The sequence below is a fragment of the Suillus subaureus genome, assembly GCF_016647635.1.
Source record: "Suillus subaureus strain MN1 chromosome Unknown BJ212scaffold_7, whole genome shotgun sequence".
In the NCBI taxonomy this organism is placed as follows: domain Eukaryota; kingdom Fungi; phylum Basidiomycota; class Agaricomycetes; order Boletales; family Suillaceae; genus Suillus; species Suillus subaureus.
Window position 1 is genome coordinate 634,006 of NW_024538563.1, and position 16,854 is coordinate 650,859.

General features: G+C 42.7%; 4 protein-coding genes across 4 annotated transcripts; 2 read left to right on the top strand and 2 right to left on the bottom strand.

The window, feature by feature from the left end:
- Nucleotides 1-3,586: 3,586 nt before the first annotated feature.
- Nucleotides 3,587-3,949, top strand: BJ212DRAFT_1246181 (uncharacterized protein; the record flags this gene model as incomplete). The annotated part of the gene is made up of 1 exon (XM_041329660.1): nucleotides 3,587-3,949. A coding segment is annotated over one exon (363 nt), but the record flags the coding sequence as incomplete, so codon positions are not given.
- Nucleotides 3,950-4,203: 254 nt separating this feature from the next.
- BJ212DRAFT_1266026 (RnaseH-domain-containing protein) lies at nucleotides 4,204-5,424 on the top strand (the record flags this gene model as incomplete). Its single annotated transcript, XM_041330532.1, has 1 exon — nucleotides 4,204-5,424. A coding segment is annotated over one exon (1,221 nt), but the record flags the coding sequence as incomplete, so codon positions are not given.
- Nucleotides 5,425-10,583: 5,159 nt separating this feature from the next.
- BJ212DRAFT_1478086 (uncharacterized protein) lies at nucleotides 10,584-10,784 on the bottom strand (the record flags this gene model as incomplete). The annotated part of the gene is made up of 2 exons (XM_041339655.1): nucleotides 10,584-10,671; nucleotides 10,723-10,784. 2 exons carry the CDS (start codon nucleotides 10,782-10,784, stop codon nucleotides 10,584-10,586), a joined length of 150 nt encoding a protein of 49 aa, XP_041196056.1.
- Nucleotides 10,785-12,080: 1,296 nt separating this feature from the next.
- On the bottom strand, nucleotides 12,081-12,955 carry BJ212DRAFT_1478087 (uncharacterized protein; the record flags this gene model as incomplete). The annotated part of the gene is made up of 4 exons (XM_041339656.1): nucleotides 12,081-12,263; nucleotides 12,312-12,383; nucleotides 12,435-12,537; nucleotides 12,702-12,955. The coding sequence occupies 4 exons, from the start codon at nucleotides 12,953-12,955 to the stop codon at nucleotides 12,081-12,083; spliced, it is 612 nt and encodes a 203-aa protein (XP_041196057.1).
- Between the last annotated feature and the right edge of the window lie 3,899 nt (nucleotides 12,956-16,854).

The following is a 16,854-nucleotide window of genomic DNA, read 5'->3' on the forward strand; positions in this document are numbered from 1 at the left end:
TTGTCTCACCAAAGCATGGTGCAAACCAGAACACAGAAACCTATTTAGGTTAGAATGAGCTGTGCCAAAAGGCTTAAGTTTTCTCTAGTAGATGCCCTCAGTGTCATGGGAACTGGAACACATCGAAAAAGCTAACACAACTCACTGATATCAGGCCAGGATATGCCCTTTCTAAGTCTACACAATGATTGTAAAGTAGTCTTAGTAATACGATCACCACCAATCAACAATCAACCCCCCCCACTTTCAGTTTCTCTGTCAGTCACAGTGCTTGCTTCCCAGACTGTGGAGGGGGACCACCTCAGTACCACTGGGAGGTCCCCAAATGACTGGTCTGGGTCTTCTGGAAGTGGATTTGCCTACCATAGGCGACCCCAACATCAACCTCAAAGCCCCATCAGGCACACACAAAACAAGAACATCCCTACACCCCCCACACCCCCACATAACACCAACAATGCAAACATAAACCAAAGGCACAATAACCCACATCACAACAAACAACAAGACACAGAACAAGAAAACTCGATGCTAAACGAAAAGAAAACACAAGCAAATATCAAGATAGCAACATTAAATATGAAAGGACATACCTCTGTCAACCTCGCACAAAACTCTACATCAAAATGGACAGTGGTAAACCAAACCATGCATGATCAGAAGATAGGTATATTATGTATGCAAGAAACTCACTTAACGAACAAGCACAAAACACAAATAGAAGCCTTATTCTCCCTACCATCTAAGAGTGTTAAATATGAGCGACCCACTGCAACCTGGCAGTTCTGCAGGAATCGCCTTTGTTCTAAATAGAGAAATAACAAACATGTCAAGCACAACAATGGAAATACTAATACCTGGGAGAGCAGCCATCCTGAGTATAAATTGGCATAACAATGAAACAAGAAGAATCCTAAATGTGTACGCACCAAACAATGTGACTGAACACCACAACTTCTGGAATAAAATAAAAACAGAATGGTCACAACATAACCCTGGCACCATAGATTTCATGCTAGGCGACTTTAACATCACCGAAAACCCAATTGACCGAGCCCCTGCAAGATTAGATAATGAAAACGCAATAAATGTGCTGAGAGAGTTATGAACCACAATAAATGTACACAATGCATGGCGAAATGAACACCTGCACAATCGAGTGTTTACTTTTAGCAGCAATCACCACACACTGTCACAGCTAGACAGGATCTACATATCAGAGAGACACAATGAGAGTATGATTGACTGGAATATGAATATAAGCCAAATACCTTCCGATCACCACATGGTGTCAGTACGTTTCGCCCCCCAGGCCTTCCCCACATAGGCAAAGGAAGATGGACTTGGCCTATCGGCGTGATGATGGATAAGGACCTGATCAAACAAATCATCAATATAGGACAGGAAAGCCAACAAGAAATCGACACACAAAGTCACAGATTGAATGAAGTAAACCCACAAAATGTGTGGAAAACCTTCAAAAATAAAATAACAGCTGCAGCCAGAGAAACGATGAAGAAGCACCTAGCAAGAATAAATCAGTGAATCAAAGCACTAACAAAAGACCTACATAAAACCTCAAATGCGGAAGACATAGATACCTCCAAAAACACTAGAATAAATAGAATACTAATAGAGCAAGAGATCAATCACTTACAAAAAAAAAAAACAAGAGAGCACAGCTTAAAGCAAGAGCGAAATGGGCAATCCACGTGGAATCAATAAGCAAATATTGGTCAAGGATAAACAAACAAAAGGTACCATGGGACATAATCCACCAACTCAAAATACCAGGATCAAATAGATTCACCATGGAGTCCAAAGAAATGGCAGAAATAGCAAGGACATACCACAATGACATCCAACTAATTGATGTACCCACACTCAATACTGACAACCAACAACAAATAAGAGAAACAGCCCTCAAAGAAATACCAGACCACCAAAAACTCAGCACACTGACAAATCAAATGAACAAACTATTGAAGGAAGAATGTATTATATATGCACTTATGTCATCACACTCTGGAAGCACAACCAGAATCAACAGGATCCCATATGAACTGTGGAAACATCTCCATGACGTGTATAAAGAAGTGTGCAGGAATGAAGAACCTGGATTTAATGTTATAAAGACCCTTACCATAGTCATAAACAATATACAATTACATGGAGTCCATACAGACTCTGATTTCACTTTAGGTTGGATGTGCCCTTTATACAAGAAAAATGACCAAACTTTAATTGAAAATTATCGCCCAATAACCCTACTCAACACTGACTACAAAATATTAACCAAGGCACTAGCCATACAACTAACAAAACACATTAGAACAATGATACACCCCAATCAAAGCGGCTTTGTCCAAGGAAGATCTATTTTCGACCCAATCTGCTTGACCCAGGTAATGACTGCTTATGCCGATCTAATGGAAGAAGATGGAGTAATTGTAGCCCTTGATCAAGAGAAAGCTTATGACAAAATCCACCACAACTACCTCCTCAAAACACTAAAAACCTTTGGACTCCCACCGCTGTTCATTGAAACCATTAAAAGCCTATATGAGTCAGCATATACCAAAGTAGCCATAAATGGCTTCTTAAGCTTACCATTTAAAGTCACATGTGGGGTAAGACAAGGAGACCCCCTATCAGTGCCTGCTCTTCAATATAGCCATTGAGCCTCTAGTGTGTGCACTGCATAACTCCCTGAAAATAAAAGGATATAAAATCCCTGGTGTAACCTGAAAGAATAATAGTCAATATGTACACAGATGACACAACAGTATACCTCACCCATAACGACAGCTACTCTGACTTAGAAGACATCTTACAAAACTGGTGTAGCGCATCAGGTGCAAAATTTAACCTCAGAAAGACTGAAATCCTACCAATAGGAACCACCAAACATCAACAATGTGTGATCCAAACAAGAAAACTCAATGAAAGAGATAATCCATGGCAGGACCAGATATGCATAGCCTAAGACAGAAACCCAATATGTTCACTTGGCACTTGGATAGGAAACAATGTTGAGCACGCAACATCATGGGAGCTGATCCTAGGAAAGATAGAAAAGAACTTCAAAAGATGGGAACTTGGTCATCCATCACTTACAGGGAAAAAACTTATTGTCCAAATGGTGGCAGGTGGCATGATGTAATTCCTTGTGAAGGCACAAGGAATGCCCAAATCTATAGAAAACGCGATCACAAAACAAATTAGAGACTTCATCTGGAATGAGAAGCAAACACCACCAATCAGCAACAAGCACTTAGAAAGACCAATCGCTGAAGGAGGCCTAGACCTTCTCAATATTAAGAAAAGAAACGAAGCCATCAATATTACATGGCTGAAGTCATACATGGACTTATCAACTCACCAGCCAACATGGACCTTCGTAGTTGACGCCATGATAAACAGCATGAAACTGGATGACACCACTAACACCACAGACCCAAGAGCATTCCTCACATCTTGGTCCCCCCCAACACAAGGAAAGCGAGTGAACAAACTGCCACCGATAATCACAACAATGTTAAAAACAGCCAAAAAACACTGCACCAGTTTCGCACCTCTGAAAATATCAAGCAACCTTAAAGAGCAACTACCAGCCTGGGAACACGTCAGCGCTCCACCTAAAACATACCACAAAATTAAAAACCTTTGTTTAAAACAAATACATAATGTAAAATTAGTGAAAGATCTAAAGAATATATCAAGGAGACTGACTAACCAAGCTATACATAAACAACAAGACTCCTGCTTATGCAAAGACTACATAGACGACCATATTGAAGGCTGCAAGAATCCACATAGATGCGCAATGACTGGAGATAAGATCCTCTGTGACCTCCTACCCAAGTATAACCCATACTCATCACCAACGAAAGACAACCTGACATTGACACACCAGAGGTTAGAAAAAAATGCAAACACAAGAAAACAACCATGACAAGAATGCACCTTCAACCCATCCACTACGATGAAAATAACCTATCAGAAGGTTTCCACATCTTCGTAAACCCAACCAGACCCATCCATATACCAGCCTACCACCTTCGCATACCTCAAAACTGACAACCCCCCCAAAACAACCCACTCACAATTTTCACTGATGGCTCCTGCACAAATAATGGAAAACAGAACGCAAGATGTGGTGGAGGTATCTGGATAACAGACAATCACCCACTTAACTGCACAATAAGCATGCCCAGCACTCACCACTCAAACCAAATTGGAGAGCTTGTCGCTGTCCTCATAGCCCTCCAATCCGTAAACCTGCAGACACCTATTAAATTCATAACCAACTCTAAATATGTAATCAATGGCCTAACCACTCACCTAACCAGCTGGGAAGACTCTGGGTGGATAGGCATATCCAATGCCCCCTTGTTCAAGGCGATAGCCTACCATCTACAAAGACGACCAACCCCCACAACTTTCAAATGGGTAAAAGGCCATAGTGGTGTTGAAGGCAATGAAAAGGCTGACCAACTAGCACAAATAGGAGCAACAAAAGTGGACATCGATACCATAGACCTATATGTACCAAGAAATTTCGACATACAAGGCACCAAACTGTCACAGATCACACAACGATTAGCGTACCGAAAACTTATGGCGGACACACACCTAGATTATAACAGACAAACCCTTGGCCTACTAAGTATGACAAGAGCTGCCATAGAAACCATAACAAACACACTCAAAATGGATGAAACAATATGGAAAAGCTGCAGACATAAGGACATCACAAAAAAGATACAAATGTTCATCTATAAAACATTAAACAACGCATATAAAATAGGAGAGTTCTGGCTACAAATACCTACCTTCAAACAAAGGGCTAGATGCAGCACCTGTGAAGAACCCTCAGAGTCAATGGAACATATCCTCATTCACTGCAACAACCTAGAACAAAAGAAAATATGGAGCCTGACAAGAAAAATATGGCCCAGGAAATATGGACCTTGGCCAGAACCATCAATAGGCCTAATCTTAGGTTATGGTGCGCTATCCCTCCCACAACAACCCCAAAATCGAGATGACAAAAACCGAAACTCCACCAAAAAATCAAAAGGGATATCCTGCCTCCTTAGAATCCTGCTATCAGAGTCAGCCTATCTCATTTGGACGATAAGGTGTGAAAGAGCCATCACAGGACAAACACACACCACAGAAAACATCACTAGAAGATGGATCAACACTATAAACCGATGCTTACAATTAGATCGCACAATCGCAGCTCGAACAAAAAGATCATCTAAGGCCATCACAATAGTTGCCCAAACTTGGGCTGACATAATCGAGATAAATACAAACAACACAACAGACCAAAATAATGACGAATGGGTGACAACCCTAGAGGTTTTAGTGGGTATTAAACTACCCAGGCCCTCGCAGACCGAGGACACCAGGTAGTATACAGAGCCCCACACTACTCCACGACACGGAGTGTGCATAAGTAGCATTTTCCCTCGGACGGCGCCGGCGCGCCGCTATAAGCGTTTTACGTAAGGGCTAGACAGTGTCAGTTGCTTCGTAATAGACTCGCTTTTCCAAAAAAAAAAAAAAAAAAGAAACAGAAAAAAAAGTAGGACGCGAGCCGACGTCACTGCGTTGCTCGCCCTTTGTCCCTTTTCGGCTTGTGCTCGTACCTCTACCTCTCATTACTCACTGTGCGTGCCTTGATCGGATCCATCGGTCTTCCTCGTCTCGGAACTCTCGGATTCCAACAAGGGCAGTCTGCCTTGACAGTCTGCAATCGAAGGCGAGAGTCCGATTACGCTGCGGAACTCTCGGGCTATCTATATCAGCTGTCTGAACTCAGACGCACTACTTCTACTTTTCAACGACCTTTCCACTTGTTCGGTCCAAATGGTGAGTATATGCATGTGTATGTATCTTGATCGGTACTTTACTCTGACGGTCGTGCTTGGTAGGATGAGCTTCGGCAAATCAATGCAAGGACACAAGCCCGACGCACAATTTCCAGTCGCTTGGGCGAAACATTACAATGATGCGGGTCCGATCAACATACGTATGGATGCGATTTCAGAATATCGTGGTCGATGTCATTAGTAGTTGGCTCTGACCCTCGAATTATCTACCCCTCATTCTGCACACCTCATCTCTTTGCCATGCTGATTCGCGATACAGTCACACAAGCGAACCACGAGTCCGCACAATTCATTCCTGCTCCTTCTTCGTGGTCCAGATGGATGAAAATGCATCTGAGCACCAATGGGTTACAGCCATCTGGGCTTCATGCTTCACGGTCACTTCTTCATCATCTGTGCTCAGACAGCAGAACTCCGAAAACACGCAGAATTAGCTGTCTGGACATCAAAAATTCGGTTAGTCGCTCGACAGTCCGGGTAATTCAGGTTGCCACTTGGTGAAAGCGTGGGCGGCACACCCCGCAAAATGCGGGAGTGCATAAACGCATTTTCCCTCGGACCGATGTTTCCCTGAAACCCCGTTATATATGCGCGTGAACGTAGAACTAGACTTAGTCAGTTGCTACCAATACACATCGCTTGTCTAAAAAAAAAGAAAGTGTGGGCGGGCGCTTCACTGACTTCCAGTAGTGACACAACAAGAGATGGGTTGTCTACATAAGCCTCGTCTTAAATATACTTTGAAACATCATCACTAAAATAAATACTACGACAGACCCTCGATCGAATATCTCCTCCCTGCAGGACACTTGGTAAGCATTTCCTTACACAGTACTACTAGTTGGTACATGTAGGCGCTCCTGGAAGACAATCGAATTCATGCTAGTTTCTGCGTCGGAGTCGGCCACAATTTTTGCATGATATTCTCGAACGCTGAGGATGAGGCGGGGTCCCAGTATAAATAACTGCACGCCCGATAAGGTTTGAAGAGCACTAAGGAGTACCAGAGCTCCCGTACCATTTGAATTCTACAGAAATGATGAGCAGTGATTACAAACAGATGTCAGCGACAAGTCGGCGCACCAAGAGCTCTGGAGAGACAGAAACAAGCTGGAGGCAAGAGACACAAACAAAGCTGGCAGGTGCGGAACTTGAGCAAAAACAGATAAGCACATTTACATTACAAGCTCACCTTGCAAAATAAAGCACGTGAGATTCTATCAGCACTCTGAAACAGTCTCCTATGTTCGATCCTGTCGATGGGCCGAGTCGTCGCAGGTCAAGGAAGTGTTTCACAGCAATCCAGAGTGAAAGACACAGTGCGAGGACCTCCCAAACAGTGTTGAGTGTCCAAACCATTGACATCGAAAGCTGGACTCCTCCCACATATTCCATACCGCACATATGTGTACCAGAGAGTATCAGCTCCACTGATGTTTGTCCAATGAGCCATTTTCTTCAAGTCGAGAAGTAAAGCTTACCCCCTACTTGATTATACTTGAGTCCTATTGCCGTGAGTACTCCGCAGGTGATATTTACAGCCAGGAAGATAATGACAAGGAAGATAAGCATTATCCTAGATCTCTGATACATCGCATGTAACCGAGCAATCATGATAGCTTGCATCATGTTTCAATCGAGTCAATACTATCACTAAGGTATTGCAACTCACCGCCCAGCATGGCAGTTACGACCACATTTGTAGCATTCCTTGCATAGCTAAAAATATTGCCTGAAACACCCAATTAGTGACCACCTTCGTACCAAGATCAAATACTTGACTCACACCTATTGGTTCATTATATTGAGCCAAGTTTGATATTCGGAACCTCACTCACCCCTACATATGAGTGTATTCATTAGATTGAATGAGATGGTTGCGGAATACCCACTGCATCTGTCAATGAGACGAATGGTATATATGCTGTGTGCTATCGGTCAGAAGAATCGAACACAGTGCATATTAGACATACGCAGAGAGTTGACACTGATAACGAGCGATAGGCTATCAGTATAGCACCAAGGTTTTGGCCTTAAAAACATACACAGAATATGGTATTCCAATATAGCGTATCTAGAACGTTTTGGGGTGAGCACAACTTGCCAACCACGCCATAGTATAGCATGAGGTACGAACAACCAAATACAGCACAGTCATGAAAGACCAGCGTTGCCTCTATGGCAAATTCATTGTATTCCCCTGTTTTTCTTCTGATATGGGACTCTGCCACTCACCCAGATCAGTTCAATCTATAACATCATTCTTAGCAAGTTGGCTACTCCGGCAATAGCACCGACCTACCTCTTGTCCGAGTGATAGCACTGGAAATATTATGAAAACATCAGCGGTATTCAAACACTGTCCCACTCACCCCAATCATATACCACCACGACGCCAGCGGCAACTGCGAAACCACAAGTCAATGTTAGATCGAGACATGACCAACTGATAAGACGAACCCATCCAATAGCTGTAAAAAGTATTAAAACTGATAAACGGCCACCAACTGGGATCATTTGAGACTATGGTCATATTCGAGGGATGGGTGTGAGCGAGTAGGGGATGTTGGGGATTATAACAACATAATGTTTGTGTTAGATATACTACCGTTCAGCGCTTGTATCGCCAAGATCGGCATGAGGTTCAAGATCCTTGATTGGTCCAAGTGATGTGAGATGGTAAATCTAGTAAAATTGGCGCCACAAAGTTGATTTTGATTCGCAAACCAGTTTCACACGCGAATATTTGCAACGTGAGGAACGTTCCACTCGTTGGTGCCGGTGATAATTTAGCAACTCATTTCCGATTGCGCCGTCTTTGCGGTGCTCTTGTAAATAGAGGTGTTCCCCATGAAATCAAGTACTCATAGAGGTGACGGAATTGCAACAAGCCTGTGTCCTCGGTGGCCTCACCTGAGGCGTAAATCACTATATCTTAGATTCTACTACTCGTTAAAACTACCCAAGTACCCTGAATATTAATTGAACGGATATACTCCGAAATCGAATACTCTTAAGTGACAGTTTCTTGTTCAACCGTAAAAGACCGTAGATACAATCACTCTCTGTTCGCCGGTGCTACCCCTCCAGGGGTATATCGTCAATGTTTACACCTGCCAATACCCAGAACGTTCTTTCACTGGTCTTAACACAGCACCACTCATCACAATCATAATATGAATCCTCTCTTTGCACCGACCCGTGTTGTGATGTGCCGGACATGTACAAGTCCGAGCGCAGTCACTGTAGTTAGTAATCAAACACGAGCCAAACATTAGTAATACGGTACACGGACTCATTAATAAGCGTACATTGGTACATACGGACTCGGCTACTTATTATTAGCGGCACATAGTATATAGATGAGTCTGCGAGAGCAGAACTAGTGAGTGAACAGGAGACTGGAAATATTATCTTGCTAAATAACTCACGTACTACCTCGCGTCATAACCTTAAGAACCCAGCCTGCATCTAGGGATCATCATGGGTTACCCATGGGTATATTGGTGGGTTTTGAGTATTCTGAGGCATAGTCCTTCATTCTGGCTTGAAAACAAAAAAAAATCATGCAAAATGGACCAGGATTGGGTGAGATATGGCTGGAACAAGTTTTAAGCAAAACCCTGCAAAGCTCATCCCTCCACATCTGAATCTTTGAGAGAGTCAACCAATTTGTGAGGTTTAATGCATTTAACTCACAAATTGGTTGACTCTCTCTCAAAGATTCAGATGTGGAGGGATGAGCTTTGCAGGGTTTTGCTTAAAACTTGTTCCAGCCATATCTCACCCAATCCTGGTCCATTTTGCATGATTTTTTTTTTGTTTTCAAGCCAGAATGAAGGACTATGCCTCAGAATACTCAAAACCTGCCAATATACCTGTGGGTAACCTGTGAGGATCCCTACCTGCATCTGCATCAGATTCAAATCCATATGTAAGCATCACACATACATTCCATTATCCAGCATGCTGATATCACTCTATCCCGCAACTTCATTTCTGATCTGGTAGCTATGATCTGCACCTTCCATTATGGGCCCTATTTAGACCATCTTGTTTTTGCAATGTCAACAGCAACACTGCCAACAGCCTCATCTCCTAAGTATTAACTTACTACCATCACCATCACCATCGGACTTGGACCCACTCTCTTCCCTTTTGCACACAATTACTTGCTGTGCAAGACAAGTTTACTTGGGATGATGGTCCCTTAGTGTTGTCTTCATGGATTCATCATTCATGAATTGTATGTGCTGTGTCTTGTCGTGGGACTGTATCTAGGCTTTACCTCATAAACATCTTCTGTGAGCATCAGGAAAACCCTCTACTGCAAATTTAAACTAAGTATGTCAAATTTTCTCTAATTTATGATAATTTCAATAAAATAGACAACTTAGCAGTTTAGAGAGACTTTTTTTACTGCCCCATGAGCAATTTTTTATGCATGCTAAATTAGTGATAATTATGTTCTTACAACCAAGAGTGCTTGACTATCAGTTTGAATGTTCATCCAGGAATTTGTGTTGTTTACAAGAACAAAATAGAGTTTGATTAAATGAGGGTATGCAAACATAGGTTGTGCATAATTATAGCAACTGATAAATGAGAGAGAATGGAGCATATTTATAGTGAAACCAATAAGCAGCATGTAAAGTGAGACCACAACTAGGACATCCAAAGCTACTCAACATCATCCATGCCATCAAGGTTGAGGAAAGTCATCGCATCTTCATGTAATGTTGCAGCAGCACCATTAGAGCAGAGTTTCCTTTTGAGATGAATTAGTCAACATGGCATATTTGGAGCATAATGAACTTACTGGACAGCCTCAAAAATGTTGGCCATCAACTTGTGGAACTTGCTCGGTGCATTCTCCTCCATTTTGCTGAGAAAGTTCACATGGAATGCATAGACCTCACTAAACTGGTTCCCAGTGAAATTGAACTTGGAGTGAGATTTGCTGGACTTCTACAAGAGCACAGTATACACCTAGTAGTACACACTTGTTAATATATGGACCAAGAGTAGATCAAGAACCTAAAATGTACCAAAGTGCTGGTCAAAGCAACCATAGGAATTGTTACCTCAGGCTGTTGGGCCTTGTTTCCTGCAATCTTCTTAAAATGGTCTGTGAATTTCACACCAACTGACTTTGACCCATTGAAGTAACATCCCTTCATTAAGTAAGGCAAGATATCCACAGAGTAAGGTTTTGTTGCCTGCGCAATGGGGTCATTTTTTTCCTAGAGAGTGCATCAGCATGCAATGCTGGGAAATTCATATACAAAATAGAATATAAAACCTACATCAAAATGCTGCACATAATGGTAAATATGATTCACCAGCAAAGCCTTGGCAGTATCAATGCAATCAGGATGGAGATGGTAATATGCTGCATCAGGAAATCAACCTGAAATTGATACGACTAGACAGGATTGGTAACCAAAACTCATTATGACACATCATTTTTTAACCTTAGATAATTTTATTATGGTGTAACACATAGGTAAAATGAGATAAGACTATGCTGGAGAAATACCATCTTGGTGTGCATATTGTAAGCAAACAACAGTGAGATAACTGCATGGCTGCAGGTCATTGCATCTCTAGTAGAATTATAATCTACTGTAACATTTTTTAATTAGTGAGATATCTTATCTGAATTGCATAGAAGGTGCAAGAACTACAATCGTGACAGCCTGCTTGTCTGGCCATTACCAACATGGCTGAGCATTTACAGTAGACTTAAGCATCCTATAGATACTAGCTTGCGCTCGCCACTCACCACATACTGCATAGTGCTGACTGAAAGGGATCACTTGTAAGTATAATGTATAATTGATTAGCACTCCAAGCTACACATAAATTGTGACAAGCAGCACACACAACTTGCAAGTATTTACATCTGAATATAAGCTGAGAAGCCCCTTGTACATCCTGTGCACCAAACTCCTAGCATTGATGAAATCAAAACAATAACTATTGGTCTATAGAAACTCTAAGGCACAAGCACATCAATAATATTCCACAACAGTATCTCAAGATGAAAAAAAACCCTATGCAATGGATGACTTACAAATACCCCTTCACCTCCTCTCCCTGAGGAGTCTCCCCAACCAAATACCACATCTGCTCCACCACCTCCTCAGGTGTCATCACATGCCAACTCACAAGCATTCATTTGCTACTATGTCCAACAGCAGTCATAAAAACAGCTTCTGGAGACACCATGAGCTCTACATCACTGTACTCCTTGGCAGTGTCGTCAATGAGCATCACCAACAGTGGGGGCTCCATTGTGACTTTACCAATTGAGGAAGGTGAGAAGAGGAGCAGGGCGCAGAACATGTCTTCATTGGTCTGTTGGGGGTGAGTAAGTAAGATGGGGAAAGGAGCAGTAGAACGGACCTTGTTGTCACCAGCACAGAAGATGAACTCAACTCCAGGGTTCTGATATAATATATGCTTGACGATCTCACCCTTCAGAGAACAATTAGTCTAGCATGTACATTAAAGACCAAGCCTACAAACCTTGTTCACAGCAATAGGCCTCACTTCCAGATTCTTCTTACTCATGAGCATCTTGATTGGGCTCTTGGACACCACATTATTCTCTAACAAATCCTGGCACTGCCTGCACTAAAACTGTCTGCAACCCACAACCATCAGCCCAATGAAATCCACAAACACGAACCAGAACATGCACCCCCACTCTGGTTCAGTCGACCAATAATGCCAAGTAATAGAGCTCTTCTTCATCTTGATATATGGCTCCCAGTTGTACACTCTGTATGATACCTGAAAATCTCCGCCACTTCCTCCCTCCATCCCATGTCCAAACTTGCAGTGAAATTCATCCACACAGTGCTGTCAGGTGAATGGATGAATCTACCATGCTCCATGCTCATCCCAAGGCACAGGAAGTGCCCTAGATGTTCCTCAAGGAATGCCTGGTCCTGACTGGAAATGATGTATGCAATATTGTTTGGGTCAGATGTAAGCTTCACGAGCACAGTGAGTGCATCAGGAGAGGGAAGTGCCACAAATGGCATCTTGAGGATCAGCATGAGTGTGTCCTATCCATCAAATGTCAACACTGAATACTGCATCCCTCACCCACCACTCATGTCATAATCAAACAAGAACAGACACTTCCCAGCATTGCCATACAGCTCTCTGAGCCTGTCTCTGGGGGTGTGATCACCCTGAGGTCTGCAGTGCTCAGCAGTGCATAAAATTCGTCCTTTCTGAGGGTTTGATGGTTGTAGGGGGTTTGGTGGCAGCAGTTAGGTGTGATGTGGACTAGGGTACAGGAAGGGATTAGATGTGGTATGAATCATGAATTAGACACATAAAGACGTGATGAAAGGGACATGCACTAGTGGTGTATGGGCATGAAATCCAAACTCCCATATTCCCCATTGATATGTGCAACGAGTTCAGAAACTTGACATTTGAGCTCTGGAGAGTCTGTTAACACAGGGGGTGTCACCTGTGAAGAGGCATTTATCAGTTTGTTGTATTGTACTTTTGATGTTGTTCCATTGCGAATTGCAAATGGAATGACTAGACATACCTGAATGAGCAAGACTTTGTGCTGCCACTCTGGATAATCATGCAAGAGCTTCTCAAATGCATGGAGCTGGTGTTATAGTGTCAGTTTTCATGATGTCAGTCAATGGCACAAGAAAAAAAAGAAAGATCACCTTTTGCAAAACCCCCTTGACAACATCCAACTTGCCTCTTCCTGCGATGATATTCTTGTCTTCATAGAGCACATGAAGGGCTTTGAGTTTAGGTTGTATTCCTGCACAGAGGCTGTTTTGTGTACATGTGCACAGTTATGATTTGTGTGTGTGTATGCATTAGGGTTCGTGTATGTTGAAGTGTGTATTCGAATTGCATATATGCGCATCAGAATCACCCATCACATAAAATCAAATAAAGAACTCATGTATCCCTCACAACCCTCTCCACATCCACCCCAACCAGACAATGTGTAACAGCAGCTACATGTCCCAGCATGTCAATGCCTACATATTTCTCAACACCCACTTTGATTCCACACATGAGGCTTGCTCCGCGGGTGGGTACACTGAGAATTGCCTTGGTACTAGCTCGCACCACTCAAGCCTGCACCACCAGCACCATGTGGAGCAATGCTTGCACCTCTTGATGCACTAGCAATGCAGCCATAGCACCCCTACTAGTAGTCTCATACCTGCACACACGAATGCAGGTGGAAGTGAAGTGGCGGGTGTAGCTGTAGGTTTGAAAACAGATGAGGTTGGTGCCTAGCATTCCATCAAGGATTTCTTTGCGGCCTAGGGAGGTGCATTAGGTTAGTGTGCTGATTAGGGTAATCAAGGAAGGAATGTAGAGGTGTGAGGAAGGGGGGAGGATGTACACATTAAACACCTAAACACCTCAGAACTCAGGAAAGGCATGTGCACGAAAAAGACCAATGACCCTATGCATAGTATATCAGTACTCTTGCTGTTATCGTTAAAAAAGCACTCACACATCCCCACCATTCTCTCCACTCACACCACTCACAGCACCAGAATGCACCACATTCTTGAGCATGCAAGGAACTAACAAGAGATGGTAGTCATGGACCCATACAAGGTCTCCTTGTTGGAGGACACTGGCAAGGTGTGTTGCGAATGCTTGGTTGGCCTTTGTGAGTCATGTTTGGGGAGATGATTAGATGTAAGAGTGTTGGATATGATGTGCAAGCATAGATGTGTGTGTGATGGTGGACCGGCATGGACTGCAAGGGAAACTCAAGGCCAAACCTCTACAGTGGATACCTACAAGCCAGGACTCCAGCCACTGCACCAGGACCCCCGGCACTCCCGCCCACCAGATCATACAATGATTAGATGCTGATCAATTTGAACACACAAAAAATCTAGAATGGACCTGCTCATAATACAACTGTGCAAGGTACCTAATAACTAATATAGAATCAGAACCATCCCTCTGCGAGTCCTAAAAGAACATCCATTAACTTAAAACAATGAGGATGCTATTCTGGTTCATATGAGGCACACAGTGTGAATTCCAACATGATGTAAATTAGTGCATGTTATCTGCACACTAGAAGCAGGGTTCAAAGAAACGGGTAAAAGTAACTGTTGTATAAACAAAGATAGTAGGGTGGAGGGGGGGAGGGTTAAGCATTGTGGTGAAGCTCATGGTCGCAAGTGATTTGAGTCAAAGGATGATAGGAGTACACTTGAGTTGGAGATGATGAGCAGTACCTTGCACCAGGCGAGTAGACATAACTCCAATATACATGTCATAGGTGGAACATGCGTCTGCCTGTCAAAAGTGCCATCATTGGGCTGGGGAGATGGTAATTGGTAAAAAAAACAAGCGATGAAAAAGGCAGCAGGAATAATATAAACTCAACCAAGGCCAATGTACAACAGAAGATACTTAAATGTAAATGAAAGTGGTGAACTTTGAAAAAGATAAATACCGGTACAAACAACGATAGCACATCTCACAGATGTGCAGAGTTGGAAGATAGGGATGAGGCTGAATTCCAATTGTCAAACAAATCATTGTCAGGTAGGGGTGATTCGATTGTTGTAGCACTTGCAGAAGACGCGCCTTCTGACAAGTTGATGGTAATGTTAGATGTTAGTATAAAAAACACCAAAACAGAATTTCCATTCTCACCAACAGTGCATGCTATGGCTTCAGATAACATGTCCACTTTGGACTGTGCATGTTGCTTCTTCAAGTACATAATACAAAAGTCATGCTTGAGTTCATCTAGTGTTTTACTCACTGCTTTGAAGCTGTTGATGTTGCTTTTGTTGGTGCTGATGCCTAGGGGCATGTTGATTTCTGCAAAGCATGCATTCGCATATGCACAACATGCCTCATCATCAATGTGGGCTTTCAAGTAACCGGGTAGGTAAAGGATTGATTCACCAGGCTACACAACATCAGTACACCAGGCCACTCATAGTATTAGTAATACTCGCCTTAAAGAGCTTTTCCTGGTGGTGAGAAAAATTTGGATGTTGTAAAGGGTCAATAAGTGTTTGGCTAGTTTTATTGCCAACATTTGTAGTGTTGTTAAAATGTGATGATGTCAGAAGCGATGCTTTGTGGCATGTGGAAAGCCATGTCATGCATTTGGATTGGGTGGCCTGCATGTGTTTAGAACAGTCGAATTTGACTGAGGTAAACTCTTCATCTACTCCTTCATACCTGACAGCATCCATGGGCAGTGTCTTTGAAGCGAGGCATGATGTGGCTAGGAATGAGACTGAATTTTTTGGATATGACCTTTTGAATAGAATAACTCACATGAATTAGTTGAATTAGTTGTCATGTTCAGTTTTTTGCACAAGTTTGCCATGGCTTTACTGAATAATGAAACCTCCATTTGTGCTTGGTACATCCTCTCCTCCATTAAGCACGTCCCTCTTTGCAGAAAAAGTACCATGCTACTGTCCTCTTGCTGGAGCTGCGTCTGTGTAGCAAGCTCCTTGATGCTCATGTTGAGGAGAGCTATGAGATCATGTGGGTTGACTGATTCAAACAGCACGGATGCTGAGATGTACAAGAAGTCTGGAAGCTGGATGTGAACTTGTGGATGAATGGTATGAAAATTACTGTGAGCATACTATGTACGACATGAATCCTGAAATTCTGGAGCCATAATCTCAGAGCATTCTCGGCATGTTTGATTTCCAACAAGTAGGTTTTCAAAGGTGGCCAGGACCTAGAAAGAGAAGCTGAAATGATATTTGACATATTGAAAAGTATGTAGGGAGCAAGGGCCTTGTGGGATATTCACATGATCGTTGAATGGTTATACCCTATAATACCAGAATTTTGGAAGTGATGGTGCACATCAATGTTGTCCTAGCTTGGACACAATGGCATGCTGATGCAGCAATCAAACTTTAAAATGAATTAATTACTA